This window comes from Brienomyrus brachyistius, chromosome 23, assembly GCF_023856365.1.
Source record: "Brienomyrus brachyistius isolate T26 chromosome 23, BBRACH_0.4, whole genome shotgun sequence".
NCBI classification, from domain to species: Eukaryota; Metazoa; Chordata; class Actinopteri; order Osteoglossiformes; family Mormyridae; genus Brienomyrus; species Brienomyrus brachyistius.
The window spans coordinates 15580073-15596880 of record NC_064555.1 but is presented as its reverse complement, the minus strand read 5'-3'; the positions used below and the strand labels follow the sequence as shown (position 1 = coordinate 15596880).

The window sequence follows — 16808 nt, the reverse complement described above, 5'->3', positions numbered from 1 at the left end:
AAAAATACGGTTGATAAACTGGGCTACCTTAAATCCGACAAGTTATTCAGCTAAGTAAGAAATCTAGCTTTGTGATTCAGGCCCCCAGGTTTTCTGGTTTCCCCCCCCTCACAATCTAAATTTAAAGTGAACTAGAGCCACCAGATTCTCTGAAGGTGTGAATGGTGAGTGCAGCCCATCCTGGGTCATTCCCTGCCTCTGCGATGAGCTCCGTGAGGCTGCATAGGATAAGTGGGTATGCATGATGATTGGATGGATGGATATTGCAGCATTAGATGCTGCAAAAAAAATTCTGTACACATATAATATCTGGAATTATTTGGGTAAGATTTGGTTGTGACGTGATTTTTACTAGCGAGACATACAGGAACACAAACCCACCAGTACCTTCACCAGACTTGTCAGGTTCTGCTGGGAACGATCAGTGCTTGAGGGAGCCTCCAAAAATGACTGGCTCGATCTGACATCACTGCAAAGCCTGGCACCCAGTGCAGTTTCTGGGTGATTTACGCAGCAACTAAACGAATCTGCGAAAGACCTGGAACAATGCATCAGTGACATCAGTCTGGTTATCGTCCAAAGCCCTCATTCTTAATCTATATCTGGGATGATTTGCACATGAATGAATTGAGCAGTGAATATGATTTTAGTGCTAAGGAGGCTCAGAATAACAATCATTTTCCCACAAGCTCATTGCAGATGGCACCTACCGCCCCCCCATGTTATTTGACATTCACCAGTCCTCTATATTTAGCGTTCCCGCTGCACAAATATTCGTGTCACATGCTTCCCATAGTCACCTTTGGCATCCTACATAGTGAACATTATACTTAAATACACATAAGACTGCAAATAGTCAAGGCCCTCACCCTATACATTAGTGCAGTCGCTGCTCATAGATCAGGCAGAATATCCACCAATCATCCACCTTCCATACCCGTTTGTCTTATACAAGGTCACAGGGGTCCAGAGCCTTTTCCAGAAGGTAGAGATGCAAGGCAGGGAACAACCCAGGATGGGGCACCAACCAGCCACAGGACAGGGAACAACCCAGGATGGGGCACCAACCCGCCACAGGGCAGGGAACAACCCAGGATGGGGCACCAACCCGCCACAGGGCAGGGAACAACCCAGGATGGGGCACCAACCCGCCGCAGGGCAGGGAACAACCCAGGATGGGGCACCAACCCGCCGCAGGGCAGGGAACAACCCAGGATGGGGCACCAACCCGCCGCAGGGCAGGGAACAACCCAGGATGGGGCACCAACCCGCCGCAGGGCAGGGAACAATCCAGGATGGGGCACCAACCCGCCGCAGGGCAGGGAACAATCCAGGATGGGGCACCAACCCGCCGCAGGGCAGGGAACAATCCAGGATGGGGCACCAACCCGCCGCAGGGCAGGGAACAATCCAGGATGGGGCACCAACCCGCCGCAGGGCAGGGAACAATCCAGGATGGGGCACCAACCCGCCGCAGGGCAGGGAACAATCCAGGATGGGGCAACAACATGCCGCAGGGCAGGGAAGAACCCAGGATGGGGCAACAACACGCCGCAGGGCAGGGAAGAACCCAGGATGGGGCAACAACACGCCGCAGGGCAGGGAAGAACCCAGGATGGGGCAACAACACGCCGCAGGGCACACTCACACACCATTCACACATAAGCACACCTATGGGCAATTTAGGCAGCATCACATCCATTATTTTTGCTTGAATTTAGCAGCTCTGTCATGCTCCTCACCGGATGTTTGTTTATCTTCAGGTTGCCAGATGCTGATGTTTAACTTGCTGCTTGGATCTAATGACTGTGTTTAATTGCTAGTGATCACTCGCTGGTGACAGAGGCTCCTCACGGACAAAGTGCTGCCTTTTATTTTTATTTGTAATTGCTACTCTCTCAGGCCTGTTTCCCTGCAAAACAGGACAGACTCAAACCCAAGATGGAAGAATCACCCACGAAAGATTTCATAGAGAGGGGTGAGAGGCTCGTATGCCTTGTTTGAGCCACATCGGACAAATAAAACATCGCAGAAAATGAAAAGGAACTATAGCAAACGGCAGTCTTACCTCTCACGCAAACTGGTAACCAGATCATCAATCCACATGCCTGGGTTAATTGGTAAAAACAACAAATGTACTTACACATTTTCAAACTAGTATGTTACATTTGATATAGTTGCATTTCACATAGAATATGCACAGACACTGATTCATGGCAAATGTTGCATCCTACCCATCATGTCCGCCTGACCCTCCTGTCTCCTCCCATATGTGGTCCTGATGAGCCACACCTGTTGCTTGTTACCCTTCGTTAGTCTTTGTATTTGAGTACCTGTATGTCTCGTCAGCCCCAGTCTGGTCAGTGACGTCGCTCCTCCTGTCTGCCTGTGTCCTTCCCCATGCTTCTTTTCACCCCTTGCAGTCTTGTTTATTTCCTTGCTCCTGTTAAATAAAACCCCCTTTTTCGCCAAACACCCGTCTTTGAGTCCTTCGTCCAGCATCTCCTGACAGTCAAGCACACCATTCCAAAAATATTTTTAAATTAAATAACGGAACGCAAAACCAAATGCTTTTTAAAACATTTTATTCCAAAAAAAAGAAAACAAAACGTTAAAATAGGTTTCAAGTTCAAGAAAGTAAAATAAGCTTAAACACAATGCATAGCATCATATACAGACGGATAAAATACATTTTATATATTGCAGACAAGCCATGTTGGTATTACATATGTACACTAAGTATGTAAACTTCTATTTACAATCTTTATTACATTTACAAAAAAATCGTGGTCTTTATTTGAATTACATATATATCGCTCTGATATATATATAATTATGTTTTTATCTCCACTAGCATTTTGTACTACAATAATGAAAAACAATGTACAGATCGCTCAGTCTTTTTTTTCTTTTTTATAATACAAATTTATTTTCATAAAAATATATCTCTGTACAAAAAGGGTTTCGTTCGTTTGTTTGTTTGTTCTCCCATTAGGTGTCTCTGTAGGTCTGCCTTTCATCCGATTCTCCCATCTCCACTGCCCTCCCTCGCTCCCCCTTCCCTCACGTATTAAGACCACGTCCCGGACGCTCATTTTCCACGACCCCATTTCGGCGAGCAGCACGATAGAGACAGAAATGACACATATATCAAATTATGTTTGTCCTATCAGGCTTCTGCATGACGATGACAGCAGAATGATGACTGGCCCTAGCCCTGACCTAAGCGCTATTAGCTTCACATTATACCATTTCGCGTATTACACGTTTTCGGAAAATCTGTAAGTTGTCACAGTGCATCTTTTGAAACGGGTATTACCCTTGTGTAAATAAAAGGATGAATGTATCAGAATTCCAACTGTCTTTCTGACCTTTTTAGTATACCTTTTATATATATATGATTGCAATTATATGAAATATATATTTTATATATTTACCTATATATTATATATATATATATATTAAAATTTCGTTATATACAATGAAAATATATTGATACAATTAAATGTATATGGTTTTCATGTATCTGAATCCACTGCATAGGGGTTTGCTGGGGGAGCATTTCAGGAGGTTTAAAGGAAAAGAAAATAGGGTCGAACAGGGACCCGCTGGCCCAGGGCCTCTTGTGAGAGCTCACCCGGAGGCATCCTGTGGGCCTAGTCTTCAGCACGTGGCTGTGACGACTAAAAGAAAACTGACGTGGCGGCGAGATGTCCAATTAATGCCTGGGATACAAAGGCAGGGACAAAACAGACGATGTTCCCTCTTGGAATGGCGCATCAGTGAGCTCGAATTATCCGAGAGCTGGAGGGGTTGGTCTGCGTTGCTGGCGACGGAATGCGACCTTTGACAAGAAATGCATTTTAAATGTAAATTCCATGCGCAACATCGAAGAAATGTGCAACGACTGCAGGGGAGAGGGCACATTTAAATTGGACTGTAATGCAAAGTAACCGCGACCACAAACAGAGGGCAAAAAGCAGGGAAAAACAACTTCGCACATAAGCATACTTGCTCTGACAGAGTCATGACAGAGAAAGGTATGAGGACGACTTAATTCGCGAATATCCTTCCTGAAAGAGCCAGGCACTCTGCTAACACATAAATTTATAAAGATGCACATGTGGACAGGCAAGGCTCGTCGAATCTCTGCCGCTGTAGGAACTGCGGAGAGCAGAGAGACGCAGAGTATAAACAACACAGCACCTCCATTAAATCAGGCCATTTCTGGGGTTATTTAAAATAATACAATCTGCTCTGCTTCACCGTATTACATACCTAGTCTAACCTCGTCTTCATTCCTCGGGTTTGCATTTTATCTTTGGCAAAATAGGGACAATAGGGTTCATGGTTTCCTGTTTGAAGGCATGATCCAATTAACATGTTTTCCTGAGGAGAATGTGAGTACATATAAAAGCTGGGCTCCTACTCAGCTTGGGTTGCGACACTCTTTCTAATATAAACCCTCTTTCATAGATTTTTGGTGTATATGTGATAATAACCGCGGCCACATCTCCCCCCCAGGAGATGTAGGCGGCGATGTGTTACTATATATGAAATATAATTATTAGACTATATATATATATATATATATATATATATATATATATATATATATATATATATATATATATATATATATATATATAATCTCTACATTTTTTTCAATCATCTATGTCTAGGTCTCAGTCTTCTGAAATGTATTTTATCTTTTAATGTTTCTTTGAATATTGTAATGGCCTGTTTTATCTGAGACATGTATGGGGAAAAGTGTGCTGGGGTTTGTCATAACAGATTAACTGAGAGTCCCTCATGTGGCTCTCACTATAAATCAGCAGGACCCCCCCCCCCCCCAGTCTCACTAAGTCATGTTGGCCAACGCCTGTATTTCCCATGTATTTCAAAGTGACTGGTGATTGGTGCATATAATGCACCTTCCAATCACTTTGCCTTATATATCGTTTGGGAAACACAACCTTTGCTTTCCTCATACTTTCCATTCCAATATTCTAATAAGCGACAGGTGACAATCAATTCACACAGTGGAGATAAGGCATTTAAAAGCAATAAAAAGGTAAAAGGATTTACCACGGCTGTGTTCTCTACGATAATCGATTTCAGAAAGCTGCTTTGTTTGTTTTTTTTTCCCAGCCAACTTCGTTTAGATGGAGAATCGTCTACTAGACCGCATGTGTAAGGACTGTAACACTATAAATGCACTATAAGTGGTGCTATAGCATGCCTAGTGTGTCTGCATTACGCCGATCCTCATATATAAAGCCAAATAAAACTAGGGAAAACTTGCAGCTGCAGTTTTTAACTTAAAAATATCCTTTTCACAAAATAAACCATACAAAATTTGGCTGTAAATGACTGCCCATCACCTTGTACAGAATTTGCCATTTTCATGAAGTAAACAGAATTAGCCCACTGTCATCTACTATTGTGCTGAGCAAAATTAAACAGCCCTGACCAAGCATGGATGTACAGTATTTTGTTAACCCTTTCTTTTAATACGAAGGTACAAAAAATGAATGCAGTGTAGTGTGTCTACCAGTGAGTGACCAGCAAGGCCTGAGGCCTATGAAATTTGTGATATCACTTCCTGTCAGGGTTCACAATTTACTTCTGGAGAGACCAAGATGAAACACTAGCTGGCACGAAAGTGCCCAACAGCCAGGCAACTTATTCAAGCAAACGAAAGCAAACGAAACACCTCACACCCTTCATCCTGTCTAATGTGACATCACTTCCTGCCTGCTTTGTATAGGAGTCACCCCTGTGACAACATGCTCATGGTCATTTCAGGGTGCAAAACGACATTATGCACTATAAAACTCAGCTTAACTATCCTGACAGCGTCTGCCCACGATTTGGAGCAAAGGGACTATTACAGAGAGAGAAGGCATCTTGAATCGGAAGCAGTCTGCCATTCCTTTTTGGCCAATAAAAGATGCCCGTTTTAACACTCAGAAAGGCCCTTTGATTGCAAAGTGAACATTCAATACCACAACCTCTTCTGGCCGTGATGAGAACTGCAGTGACCAAACACAAGGGGCTGAGCAAATGCAGCACAGGGTCGCAGCGAAACAATTACATTCTGCCTTTGTCATAATTGGGTATTTATCTTCTTTCAAATCTCTGGGTACTTATGTGTAGCCTTCATTTGCTTTCTTATCTCCCAAGACAAATCCTATCAGAATTCCATCATTTCATCCATGATGGTCATAAGGAAGAGCACCTTTTCCCATCCGAGTGGGGCGGTATCCCTCCTGACCTCTGTGTTGACATGCAAATTTTATGTCTCAACACTTCCCTGGGGATTCCTGAATATACAATCCCCATTATGTGTGCAGGAAACACAAATCTGATGGGCATTTGGTTCTGGGATTTACTTTAAATACACTAACACTCGCAAACAAATATACACGCTCCCTCACACACATTCAGACATACAAAAAGCGAGTCTTTAATACAGCTTCCTTGGTGACAAACTGCAGGCCGTGACATTTCCACTCGCCACATCAATCGTACACCTGTGGGGCCTCTTGTCTAGATGTCCATCCTTCAGAATATATGGGGGTGCGGAGCTGGGGATCCGCAGCGGAATATACACGGGACTGTTCCGTGTGACATGGGGTATCCAGTGAGATCCTCAGCAGAGCGCTGTGGGGGTCTGGCGCTCTCAGTTGCTACAAGCGTAATGAGCCGCACACCTGCTTCACTGCAGAACGAAAATAAAGCAGAGGATGCACCGTCCAGAGGGCACGTCCACCACCTCCAAACAACCGTTTGCGGTGCAGAGCCAACGGCCGCTGCCTGTGGCGGTGAGAGTGCATGAGCAGGCAGGTACTGTCCCACATAAAGCATCCCTCGCTTTCACTGCCTGACAGTGAAGCGCTTCACCACGTTTACCATCAACTGCAAGACCTTTTCTCCAAGAACTGAAAACAACAGAAGACAGAAACTCTCTGTTTTCGGCGAGTTTGTTTCCATTCTGTGACGACGCTGATTCAGAATGTTTTCGGGTTTTTTCTTTTCTTGTTTTTTTTTTTTTTTGCCTTTTTACAAGTCACCAGGTTCTCTGACTGCAGTCTGATCTCGTTGGTCTCTCTCTGATTAGAGATGCAGGTCGAGAGGCCGGTACTCCAGCGAGGGGGACGGCGCAGTGCCGCGCAGAACTCTGAGAGCATTTTAAGTTTTACGATGACGACGTGTGATGTGATGGGACAGCCTTCGCTTCTGGGTACAGTGTGGCAACAGACAGGAGCCTGGCGAGGAAAAAGGGACAACGTGGGAGACAGATCAGTTTAAAATGCTGGGCATTTGCAAGTACAATTACATTAGAATGCTACTTTTTGCATATGGGTCTGAATGCAGGGTCAGGCCATTTATCCAGCACCTCTGTGGAATTTTAGAGGGTTACGGGCTTCGCTCAAGGGCTCAGCGGAGATGTGACTATCCCCTGGCGGCTCGAGCCGGCAACCTTCCGATCGCAGATTGGGACGCCTATCCCACTGCGCCCCACGGTGGCCATTAAAGACTAAAAACGACGAAGATGAGGTTCCATGAAAAGATGGCCACCGGAGCTCTCCTGCCTCCTGTATGCGTATTTGTTCTGCAAAGGAGTCACAGAATGTTCACGAACCAGTGCAACATCCCTCAACATTTGTATCGAGGGCCATCAAAGACACTGTGATTTCGTGTCTGTTTTAGCACATGAGATGGGGTTAGATGAAAACCGGAGAGGCGCATGGAATAGAGCAAAATCCAATTACTCCAAACTTTCTGGGAAGTTCATAGCCTACGGCTTATTTTTCTGCACCTTTTGGTAAATCCACAGGAAATGCCATGAAATATTTCGTTAAGGAACTGGATTGAAGCAATCTCCTCTGGCCTGAATCAGCACTTCGTGGTAAAGGGGAGAACAAGGAAGCCAGTATCAGGCTCAGTCACCAGCCTGCTAAGCAGCGAGGGAGGCTAGGGCTCCGACGACAGCTGTCGAGGAGATCAGGCAGACAGAGGACTCAGCCAATAAGAAACAAACAAAAAAAAAGGAACTCCGGGGTCCCTCCCTCCCGATCTGCGTGTAACTTAATCTCGTAACTGCAAAGGATGGATACTTGGGGCTCTGAGGAGCAAAGGGCAAGATAAGAAACGATGCTCTTCATTGGAATAAAGAAAAACAGTCTGCTCTGTTCATGAGTATAAAGCATCCTAGAATCCTTGAAGTCTCTGAACACCGCGGCCTGCTACTCACCTGGGCAGGGGGTAAGGGGGGAGACCGGCCGCTATACCGCCGTGCACACAGTGCTGACGGTAAACTCTGTCTCATTGGCCATGATGTCTGTGGGCTGTATGTTGCGGTCGTACATTGGGTTCTCGAAGGTGGCTCTCCCATTGGTGTTCTCGTGGCCTGCGTAGCCGTTGAAAGGGACCTTAGGTCTTCTCCTGGGCGTCGGTAAACAGAGCAGAAGGCTTTTAATGGAATGTAAAAACAAACACTAATTACTGCATTTGAAATGTCCTCAGCACACTCACAAGCCGTCACACTGCACGCAAGGCTTTTATGTTACTTCAAACATTATATATAATTACACATTTGTTTTGTTTAATATGATGGTATTCAGCAAGAACCTCACCAGGAAGGCAAAGCAAAGAATTTTTTTTTTTTTTTACGTTTTCAAGCTTGATGTACAGCATTCAGACGTTACGATGAATTGTCGGATTGCAAGCCTTGCAGCATTGTGCTCTGCGCTTGACGTTTTTTCCCCCTGATTTGTCAGTTCAGGGTATAGAATAAGATTTTTTGGCTACTCAGCTTGCAGCCTCAATAAGGGCTTGTTTGCCATGTAATAAGGCCGACCCTAAACCCGACTGCTTGAACGATGGAGGTTATTAACAGACAAGGGGGCTTTTTGCAGGGCAATAAAGAATTAATCTACCACACAGCTGACGTGGAGCAGACCACCAGTCGTGATACACACAATTTATTTACTACAAACAGAACTTTATTTACTTAGCTGCTGTATGACCAGCAACATTCCTCAGCTCCTTCCTCTGAGTAAGAGACAGTGAAATGTGTATAAGAGCTGTGGTGTCTGAGACGCCAGGCCCAGCAAACACACCTGTGTTTGTAGAGGTACAGAGCGAATCCTGCAATGATCATGGCTATGAAAGGCACTAATATAGCTGCGGCCACAGAGCTGCTGTTGGAGGCGAAGTTGTAGCCAGGACTGTCTCGGTCTGGGTCCAGTTTCTCCGTATCTGTGGGAGGAAGCACCAATCAGAACACGGAGACACCGTCTTCGGCTGCTGAGAGTGAACGTTCGCTTTAATTATCGCACGATTCACAGCTGAAACAGCGGGTAAGGTGACACACCATCCCATAATGATAAACAAATAAAAACATCGCTATAAAACGAGCTGAAGCAGGATGAAAATTAGGGCACCCAACAGCTCTCAAAGACCATGGTTAGACAGCCTTCCTACCGGCACTGAAGATGACTTCCAAGCATTTAAAGACTGAGAAACAAGCGTCATTAGCCAATCTAACGAGAGTTGGTCAGATACGATGATCTCACATTTCCCTATGAAGTTTGCATTCTGTTGCAGAAAAACAAATTTATAAGGCCTACACAACCGAGTGTAGAAGCAATACAAGGAGCTATACTGTAGGTGTCATACATTACCTGTTTGGGAGGGGAGCTTTTTTTCAATACCATTACCCCAGGGATGATTTCAAGATATTGACATTAAGACTGAAATTAAGAAATTTTGCTTGTGTTTTTCAATATTAGTGCTGTGCAACCCAAAACACAACACAGGAAGCTGCAGTTACTTTGCACATGATGGCAACAAACTGAAATGAAGTCAAAGCTAAACCAGAGCAAATCCAGTTATCCGCCACCATTATGGCAAGGGATGGAGGCATGGTCCTTTATTAATAAATCCGGTGTTTGAACAATCTGTCCCAGGTCTGGAAGAGGACTGGCCAGGCATCTGCTATTTTGTGGAAGGAGGGCCCTGCTTCACAACAGGGGAATTGGCTAAATACTTCCCTGCTTGGCATCCTCTACCCTCACAAAAAAAATCTTAGTTAAACCATTTTTTGGTCGATACTTTGTTAGTATTGTCCTTTTCTAGGGACCTAACCAGCAAGCAGATCCCTGTACTAGGGACCTAACCAGCAAGCAGATGCCTGTCCTAGGGACCTAACCAGCAAGCAGATTCCTGTCCTAGGGACCTAACCAGCAAGCAGATGCCTGTCCTAGGGACCTAACCAGCAAGCAGATTCCTGTCCTAGGGACCTAACCAGCAAGCAGATGCCTGTCTTAGGGACCTAACCAGCAAGCAGATGCCCCCAAATGACATTCCTCTAATTGGCATGGTGACTGATCCACCCTCTTTCCAAATCAAAGCACACATTTTTATTCCTATTAATCTGTTTGTTGGCGAATAGAATATTCTATCCAACCATTTTTCACAGGGCACAGGGCGAGGACACCCTGCATAACAGGGCACAGGGCGGGGACACCCTGCATTACAGGGCACAGGGCGGGGACACCCTGCATCACAGGGCACAGGGCGGGGACACCCTGCATAACAGGGCACAGGGCGGGGGACACCCTGCATAACAGGGCACAGGGCGGGGACACCCTGCATAACAGGGCACAGGGCGGGGACACCCTGCATAACAGGGCACAGGGCGGGGACACCCTGCATAACAGGGCACAGGGCGGGGACACCCTGCATCACAGGGCACAGGGCGAGGACACCCTGCATCACAGGGCACAGGGCGGGGACACCCTGCATCACAGGGCGGGAACACCCTGCATCACAGGGCACAGGGCGGGGACACCCTGCATCACAGGGCGGGGGACACCCTGCATCACAGGGCACAGGGCGGGGACACCCTGCATAACAGGGCACAGGGCGGGGACACCCTGCATTACAGGGCACAGGGCGGGGACACCCTGCATCACAGGGCACAGGGCGGGGACACCTTGCATCACAGGGCGGGAACACCCAGCATAACAGGGCACAGGGCGGGGACACCCTGCATAACAGGGCACAGGGCGGGGACACCCTGCATCACAAGGCACAGGGCGGGGACACCCTGCATCACAGGGCGGGAACACCCTGCATCACAGGGCACAGGGCGAGGACACCCTGCATAACAGGGCACAGGGCGGGGACACCCTGCATCACAAGGCACAGGGCGGGGACACCCTGCATCACAGGGCGGGAACACCCTGCATCACAGGGCACAGGGCACAGGGCGAGGACACCCTGCATCACAGGGCACAGGGCGGGGACACCCTGCATCACAAGGCACAGGGCGGGGACACCCTGCATCACAGGGCGGGAACACCCTGCATCACAGGGCACAGGGCGAGGACACCCTGCATAACAGGGCACAGGGCGGGGACATCCTGCATTACAGGGCACAGGGCGGGGACACCCTGCATCACAGGGCACAGGGCGGGGACACCTTGCATCACAGGGCGGGAACACCCAGCATAACAGGGCACAGGGCGGGGACACCCTGCATAACAGGGCACAGGGCGGGGACACCCTGCATCACAGGGCACAGGGCGGGGGACACCCTGCATCACAGGGCACAGGGCGAGGACACCCTGCATCACAGGGCACAGGGTGAGGACACCCTGCATCACAGGGCACAGGGCGGGGACACCCTGCATCACAAGGCACAGGGCGGGGACACCCTGCATCACAGGGCGGGAACACCCTGCATCACAGGGCACAGGGCGGGGACACCCTGCATCACAGGGCACAGGGCGAGGACACCCTGCATAACAGGGCACAGGGCGGGGACACCCTGCATAACAGGGCACAGGGCGGGGACACCCTGCATCACAAGGCACAGGGCGGGGACACCCTGCATCACAGGGCGGGAACACCCTGCATCACAGGGCACAGGGCGGGGACACCCTGCATCACAGGGCACAGGGCGGGGACACCCTGCATAACAGGGCACAGGGCGGGGACACCCTGCATTACAGGGCACAGGGCGGGGACACCCTGCATCACAGGGCACAGGGCGGGGACACCTTGCATCACAGGGCGGGAACACCCTGCATAACAGGGCACAGGGCGGGGACACCCTGCATCACAAGGCACAGGGCGGGGACACCCTGCATCACAGGGCGGGAACACCCTGCATCACAGGGCACAGGGCGAGGACACCCTGCATAACAGGGCACAGGGCGGGGACACCCTGCATCACAAGGCACAGGGCGGGGACACCCTGCATCACAGGGCGGGAACACCCTGCATCACAGGGCACAGGGCGAGGACACCCTGCATCACAGGGCACAGGGCGGGGACACCCTGCATCACAAGGCACAGGGCGGGGACACCCTGCATCACAAGGCACAGGGCGGGGACACCCTGCATCACAGGGCGGGAACACCCTGCATCACAGGGCACAGGGCGAGGACACCCTGCATAACAGGGCACAGGGCGGGGACACCCTGCATTACAGGGCACAGGGCGGGGACACCCTGCATCACAGGGCACAGGGCGGGAACACCCTGCATCACAGGGCACAGGGCGGGGACACCCTGCATCACAGGGCGGGGACACCCTGCATCACAGGGCACAGGGCGGGGACACCCTGCATCACATGGCACAGGGCGGGGACACCCTGCATCACATGGCACAGGGCAGGGTGACCCTCCATCACAGGGCGGGGACACCCTGCATCACAGGGCACAGGGCGGGGACACCCTGCATCATAGGGCACAGGGCGGGGACACCCTGCATCACATGGCACAGGGCAGGGTGACCCTCCATCACAGGGCGGGGACACCCTGCATCACAGGGCACAGGGAGGGGACACCCTGCATAACATGGCGGGGGACACCCTGCATCACAGGGCACAGGGAGGGGACACGCTGCATAACAGGGCGGGGGACACCCTGCATCACAGGGCACAGGGTGGGGACACCCTGCATAACATGGCGGGGGACACCCTGCATCACAGGGCACAGGGAGGGGACACGCTGCATAACAGGGCGGGGGACACCCTGCATCACAGGGCACAGGGTGGGGACACCCTGCATAACATGGCGGGGGACACCCTGCATCACAGGGCACAGGGCGGGGACACCCTGCATAAGAGGGTGGGGAGACCCTGTATCACAGGGAACATATCATAGTAATTGTTAAAATTGAATTTTTAACTCTGAATGCATTATATAGTGTATATAGCACTATAAACTAGCGTTTCAGTTTTTATTTGAAGTGCTGTAAGTCTTTGGTAGAGTCCATCCCGGAACAAAGGAAAAATACATTCATCTACAGCCACAAAATGGCAAAACCATCAGGCCTTTGGCCAGAAGAGTCTGCCCTCTGTGTGTGACAAATGCAGCAATCTTTGATGCATGGCAAGATGTCTTGGGAGAAATCACTGACCCTTACTGACAAAGCACAGAGAATCGAGCATGAAGACACATTTCTACACTAGATCTGTAACGGAAACCTGTGAGTGCAATATACAAGAAGTAGGCAGAAAGAAATCAATGCATTTTACAGTTTAATTGCTAACAAAACAAGCTGTATTACATCCAGCTAACGAGTGACTGAGCACAGTCGGTGCACTACATGATATACTTGCCAAGTCTCTGAAGTCCAAACTGGCCGAATCCTTTTCCTCTGACGAACCCTTGATACACAAAGGAGTTGGTGGAGGCCATGTATGACACCTGTGGGGCACAAATGCCAGTCACTCACTGAAGGCACCCTTTCCGTCACACACACCCACGCAAGTCCCCCATGTCTCCTGACCCGCATGAATTTTAATTACAACCTTGCCGTTCCTTTTCCTCGATGTATTCAGGACGAGGCGCCTGCTGCTGATTGCCAGACATTGATTCCGCTGACATTTTAATTAAAAGGAAATTTCACTGGGTTTTCCTATCAGAAGCTAGCACTTGGCGAGAGACTGCCAGCCAATGGGTGCTAACGTGGCCTGGGACGAAAGGCCTCACTCACAGTGCCCTTCCCCGAATCTCCATCCCCGCGAGAGACTGCCAGCTAATCGGTGCTAACGTGGCCTGGGACGAAAGGTCTCACAGTGCTCCTCCCCAAATCTCCATCCCCACGAGAGACTAGGGAACGGCCTCTCGAGACCCCCCCCCCCTCCCCTCTGCCTGATGCTGGCGCCCCACAAGAGTGATTAAGCTGTACTAACTTCCTGGGTCACGACAAAGCTACCCGTGGGCTAACATCAGGACACTTTGATCCACACCATCACCCGAGATTTCCACTCCACTATTAATTACGTTATACCATGCTTAATAGTTTCCTTATATATCCCTAAATTCTCCACAAATGAAGCGTTCATCGCTTCTGGGATAATGGGCTGGTATCCTGAACAAATCTGGATTTTCCAAGGATTTAAAAATATGTCATGTAGGCAGGGCATGGATACGCTGGCAGATTCAGGGGACCCAGAACTGCATAAGGGCCCATGCATGCGAAAAATAAGATGCAAAATTTTGTGTGTGTGTGTGTGTGTGTGTATAAAGGATTTCTAGCTACAGCCCTGCATGTGGGTTAGGGGATCGCTTACATGGCCGTCCAGCGCCCAATTCTCGCTCTTGAACTTGTTCATGAAGATCTCGACGGGACCCCGAATCTGGTACACCTGAAGCAGCAGGTGAGACTCCTCTTTTTTGTAGATCCCTAGGAGGGAAGCAGGGGGAGCGGGGGGGGGGGGGTCACACACTGTCCTGTTTGTCAAAGCCCTCTTGAAGGCACAGCAGTACTGCCCAGATGCGAAGCTGAGCCCGGGGGTCCCCCCTTACCGGCCAGCTTCAGCTCCACGCCACTGTGGTCGATGAGCGTCCCGTTGACGCGGTTTCCAAAGGGTTCAAAGGCGGTGATGCTCAGCATGGCGGGCTGCTTCTTGCCCAGGTACTCGTATGAGCCCCTCCACAGAGAATTCTTGGCAAAGACACCACCAGGGACTGGAGTGGGGCATCGATATATCACATCATTACTATCTTCCTGCAAGAGCAGCTAGCACAGGCTGCTATCTTCCTGGGGGAGCAGCTAGCACAGGTGTCAGGCGACTAGCCGAAGTACTGCAACCATATCTGAACTTGCAGATTCAGGTTTATTTGTTGACTGTTTAAGTAGATATGCTCTCACCGAAAGTGACTATCTTAGATACGACTATTTATGAGCCTCAGGTTTTGCTCCCAATGGCACAACAAAACAAGCCTGTACTGCCCCAGAAATGGCCGCCAGCTACAGGTACAGCTCATTATTTGGCATTTAGCAAATTTCACCAGGCGCAGCGTCAAACTCAGTCAAAGTCTACTGTGTATAGAGCAACATGCTATCAGCAATAAGTACTGAGGGCTGAAAAAATTGACATTTGGCTCAATTTCAGTTGATTTATGCACTTTCAAAGTGACTTATTTTTTTTACCTTTGTGGACAGGCAGAGTGAAAAAACCAGATTACATTAGAAATCACATCAATCGCTGAGTTCTAAACGAATGGCGTCTGGCATAAATCCTTTGCAGAGCTCCCTGCCAGCTTTGTGAAAATAACTCGCCATGGACGGTAGGCAAAGCGACAACGCCGTTCACCTGGGAGCTTGGCATTCGGCGGTTCCTGCACGGTTCCGATCGTCGTCCCGCTCGGCCGGGTGTCAGCTGGAATAACAAAAGGAAAGAAATAAGCACTACCGCCTTCTTGTGTGCAAACGATCGGGGCCTCAGCCCATAGCCGACCGGGAAGGACAGGAAGTGTGTAGTACTGAGGAGAGTGAGCGCTTGTAAGATATCAGTGCTTTCAGGTAAAGCAGGTGGGCGGAAGCCCCACAAGGGACAATTCACCGTAAATCGCAGTTAAAAGGTGTCACCCCGCAGACCGACGCTGGGTACAGACTGCAGGGCATGAAGGGCAGGTAATGCAGGGAAAGGCAAGAACAAAGATCTGAGACCATGATGTCTGAGAAAACTGTTATGAATACAGGGGGCCCAATTAGGAAAGGAAGTGTGCAAAGCCATAATTGACGTTTATTAGCACGGTTACTGGCGTTACAGTGCAAATAGCAAACGCAGAGTCCTCACGTTTGTGCCGGCGAGCTCGAGCTGTTCAGCACCTGATGCAGCACAGCGATTTGTGTACTTGCATACAGAGGACCGATCTCGCCTCACTATGCTCATTTCTATCAAAGTCACCAACTTTAAATATTACATTATACAATGTTATGGCATGTAAAAGTTTTAAAGCATTTTTATATTCGTTGCTGGCTTTCGAAACCAGGTTCTGGTTCTGTACACTTCAACGTTCATACCGTTATTATTTTTTAAAACACGATAGTTTAACATTCATGCCAGGAAAATAAGAGGGGCTATAATTAATATAGAACCAACCTCATCATTAGGCAATAGTACTTCTTGAATCAGTGATTGGCAGAGGAGCAGGCCAATGAGCTTTCAGCACTGCATATGCCTCAGCGCTGCCACATACCTGAGCACAGAGGAGGCTTCCCTGTCCAGCTCCCATCAGCCCTGCAGGTGCGGTGCTCAGAGCCCCCAGCCAGGTAGAAGCTGGGCTGGCAGGAGTAGATGAGGGTGTATCCCAGTGAGGGCAGCTCGATGGCGCTGACATCGGCCTGGGCTGGGAGCTCGGGCTGGCTGCAGTGATGAGCTAGGGGAGAGGAGAGGCAAGGTTGAAAGGGGTCAGGCTACTGTGCAGTATTAGGGTCCTCATTCAGAGCTGGGGGTGGGGCTACTGTGCAGTACCAAGGTCCTCATTCAGAGC

At 49.2% G+C, this 16808-nt stretch overlaps 1 protein-coding gene across 2 annotated transcripts in view; it reads right to left on the bottom strand.

Moving 5' to 3' along the window:
• Positions 1 to 2568: 2568 nt before the first annotated feature.
• The window catches only part of csmd2 (CUB and Sushi multiple domains 2), a 249101-nt gene continuing 234861 nt past the window's right edge, over positions 2569 to 16808 (bottom strand). For both annotated transcript variants that reach the window (XM_048993996.1, XM_048993997.1), the window contains 8 exons: positions 16515 to 16694; positions 15626 to 15691; positions 14835 to 14996; positions 14600 to 14712; positions 13643 to 13730; positions 9129 to 9267; positions 8261 to 8451; positions 2569 to 7271 (listed from right to left, as the gene is read on the bottom strand). In XM_048993996.1, coding sequence (XP_048849953.1) covers positions 8292 to 8451; positions 9129 to 9267; positions 13643 to 13730; positions 14600 to 14712; positions 14835 to 14996; positions 15626 to 15691; positions 16515 to 16694 — 908 coding nt within the window. In that variant the 3' untranslated portion in view covers positions 2569 to 7271; positions 8261 to 8291. The remainder of the gene's footprint in view (positions 7272 to 8260; positions 8452 to 9128; positions 9268 to 13642; positions 13731 to 14599; positions 14713 to 14834; positions 14997 to 15625; positions 15692 to 16514; positions 16695 to 16808) is intronic.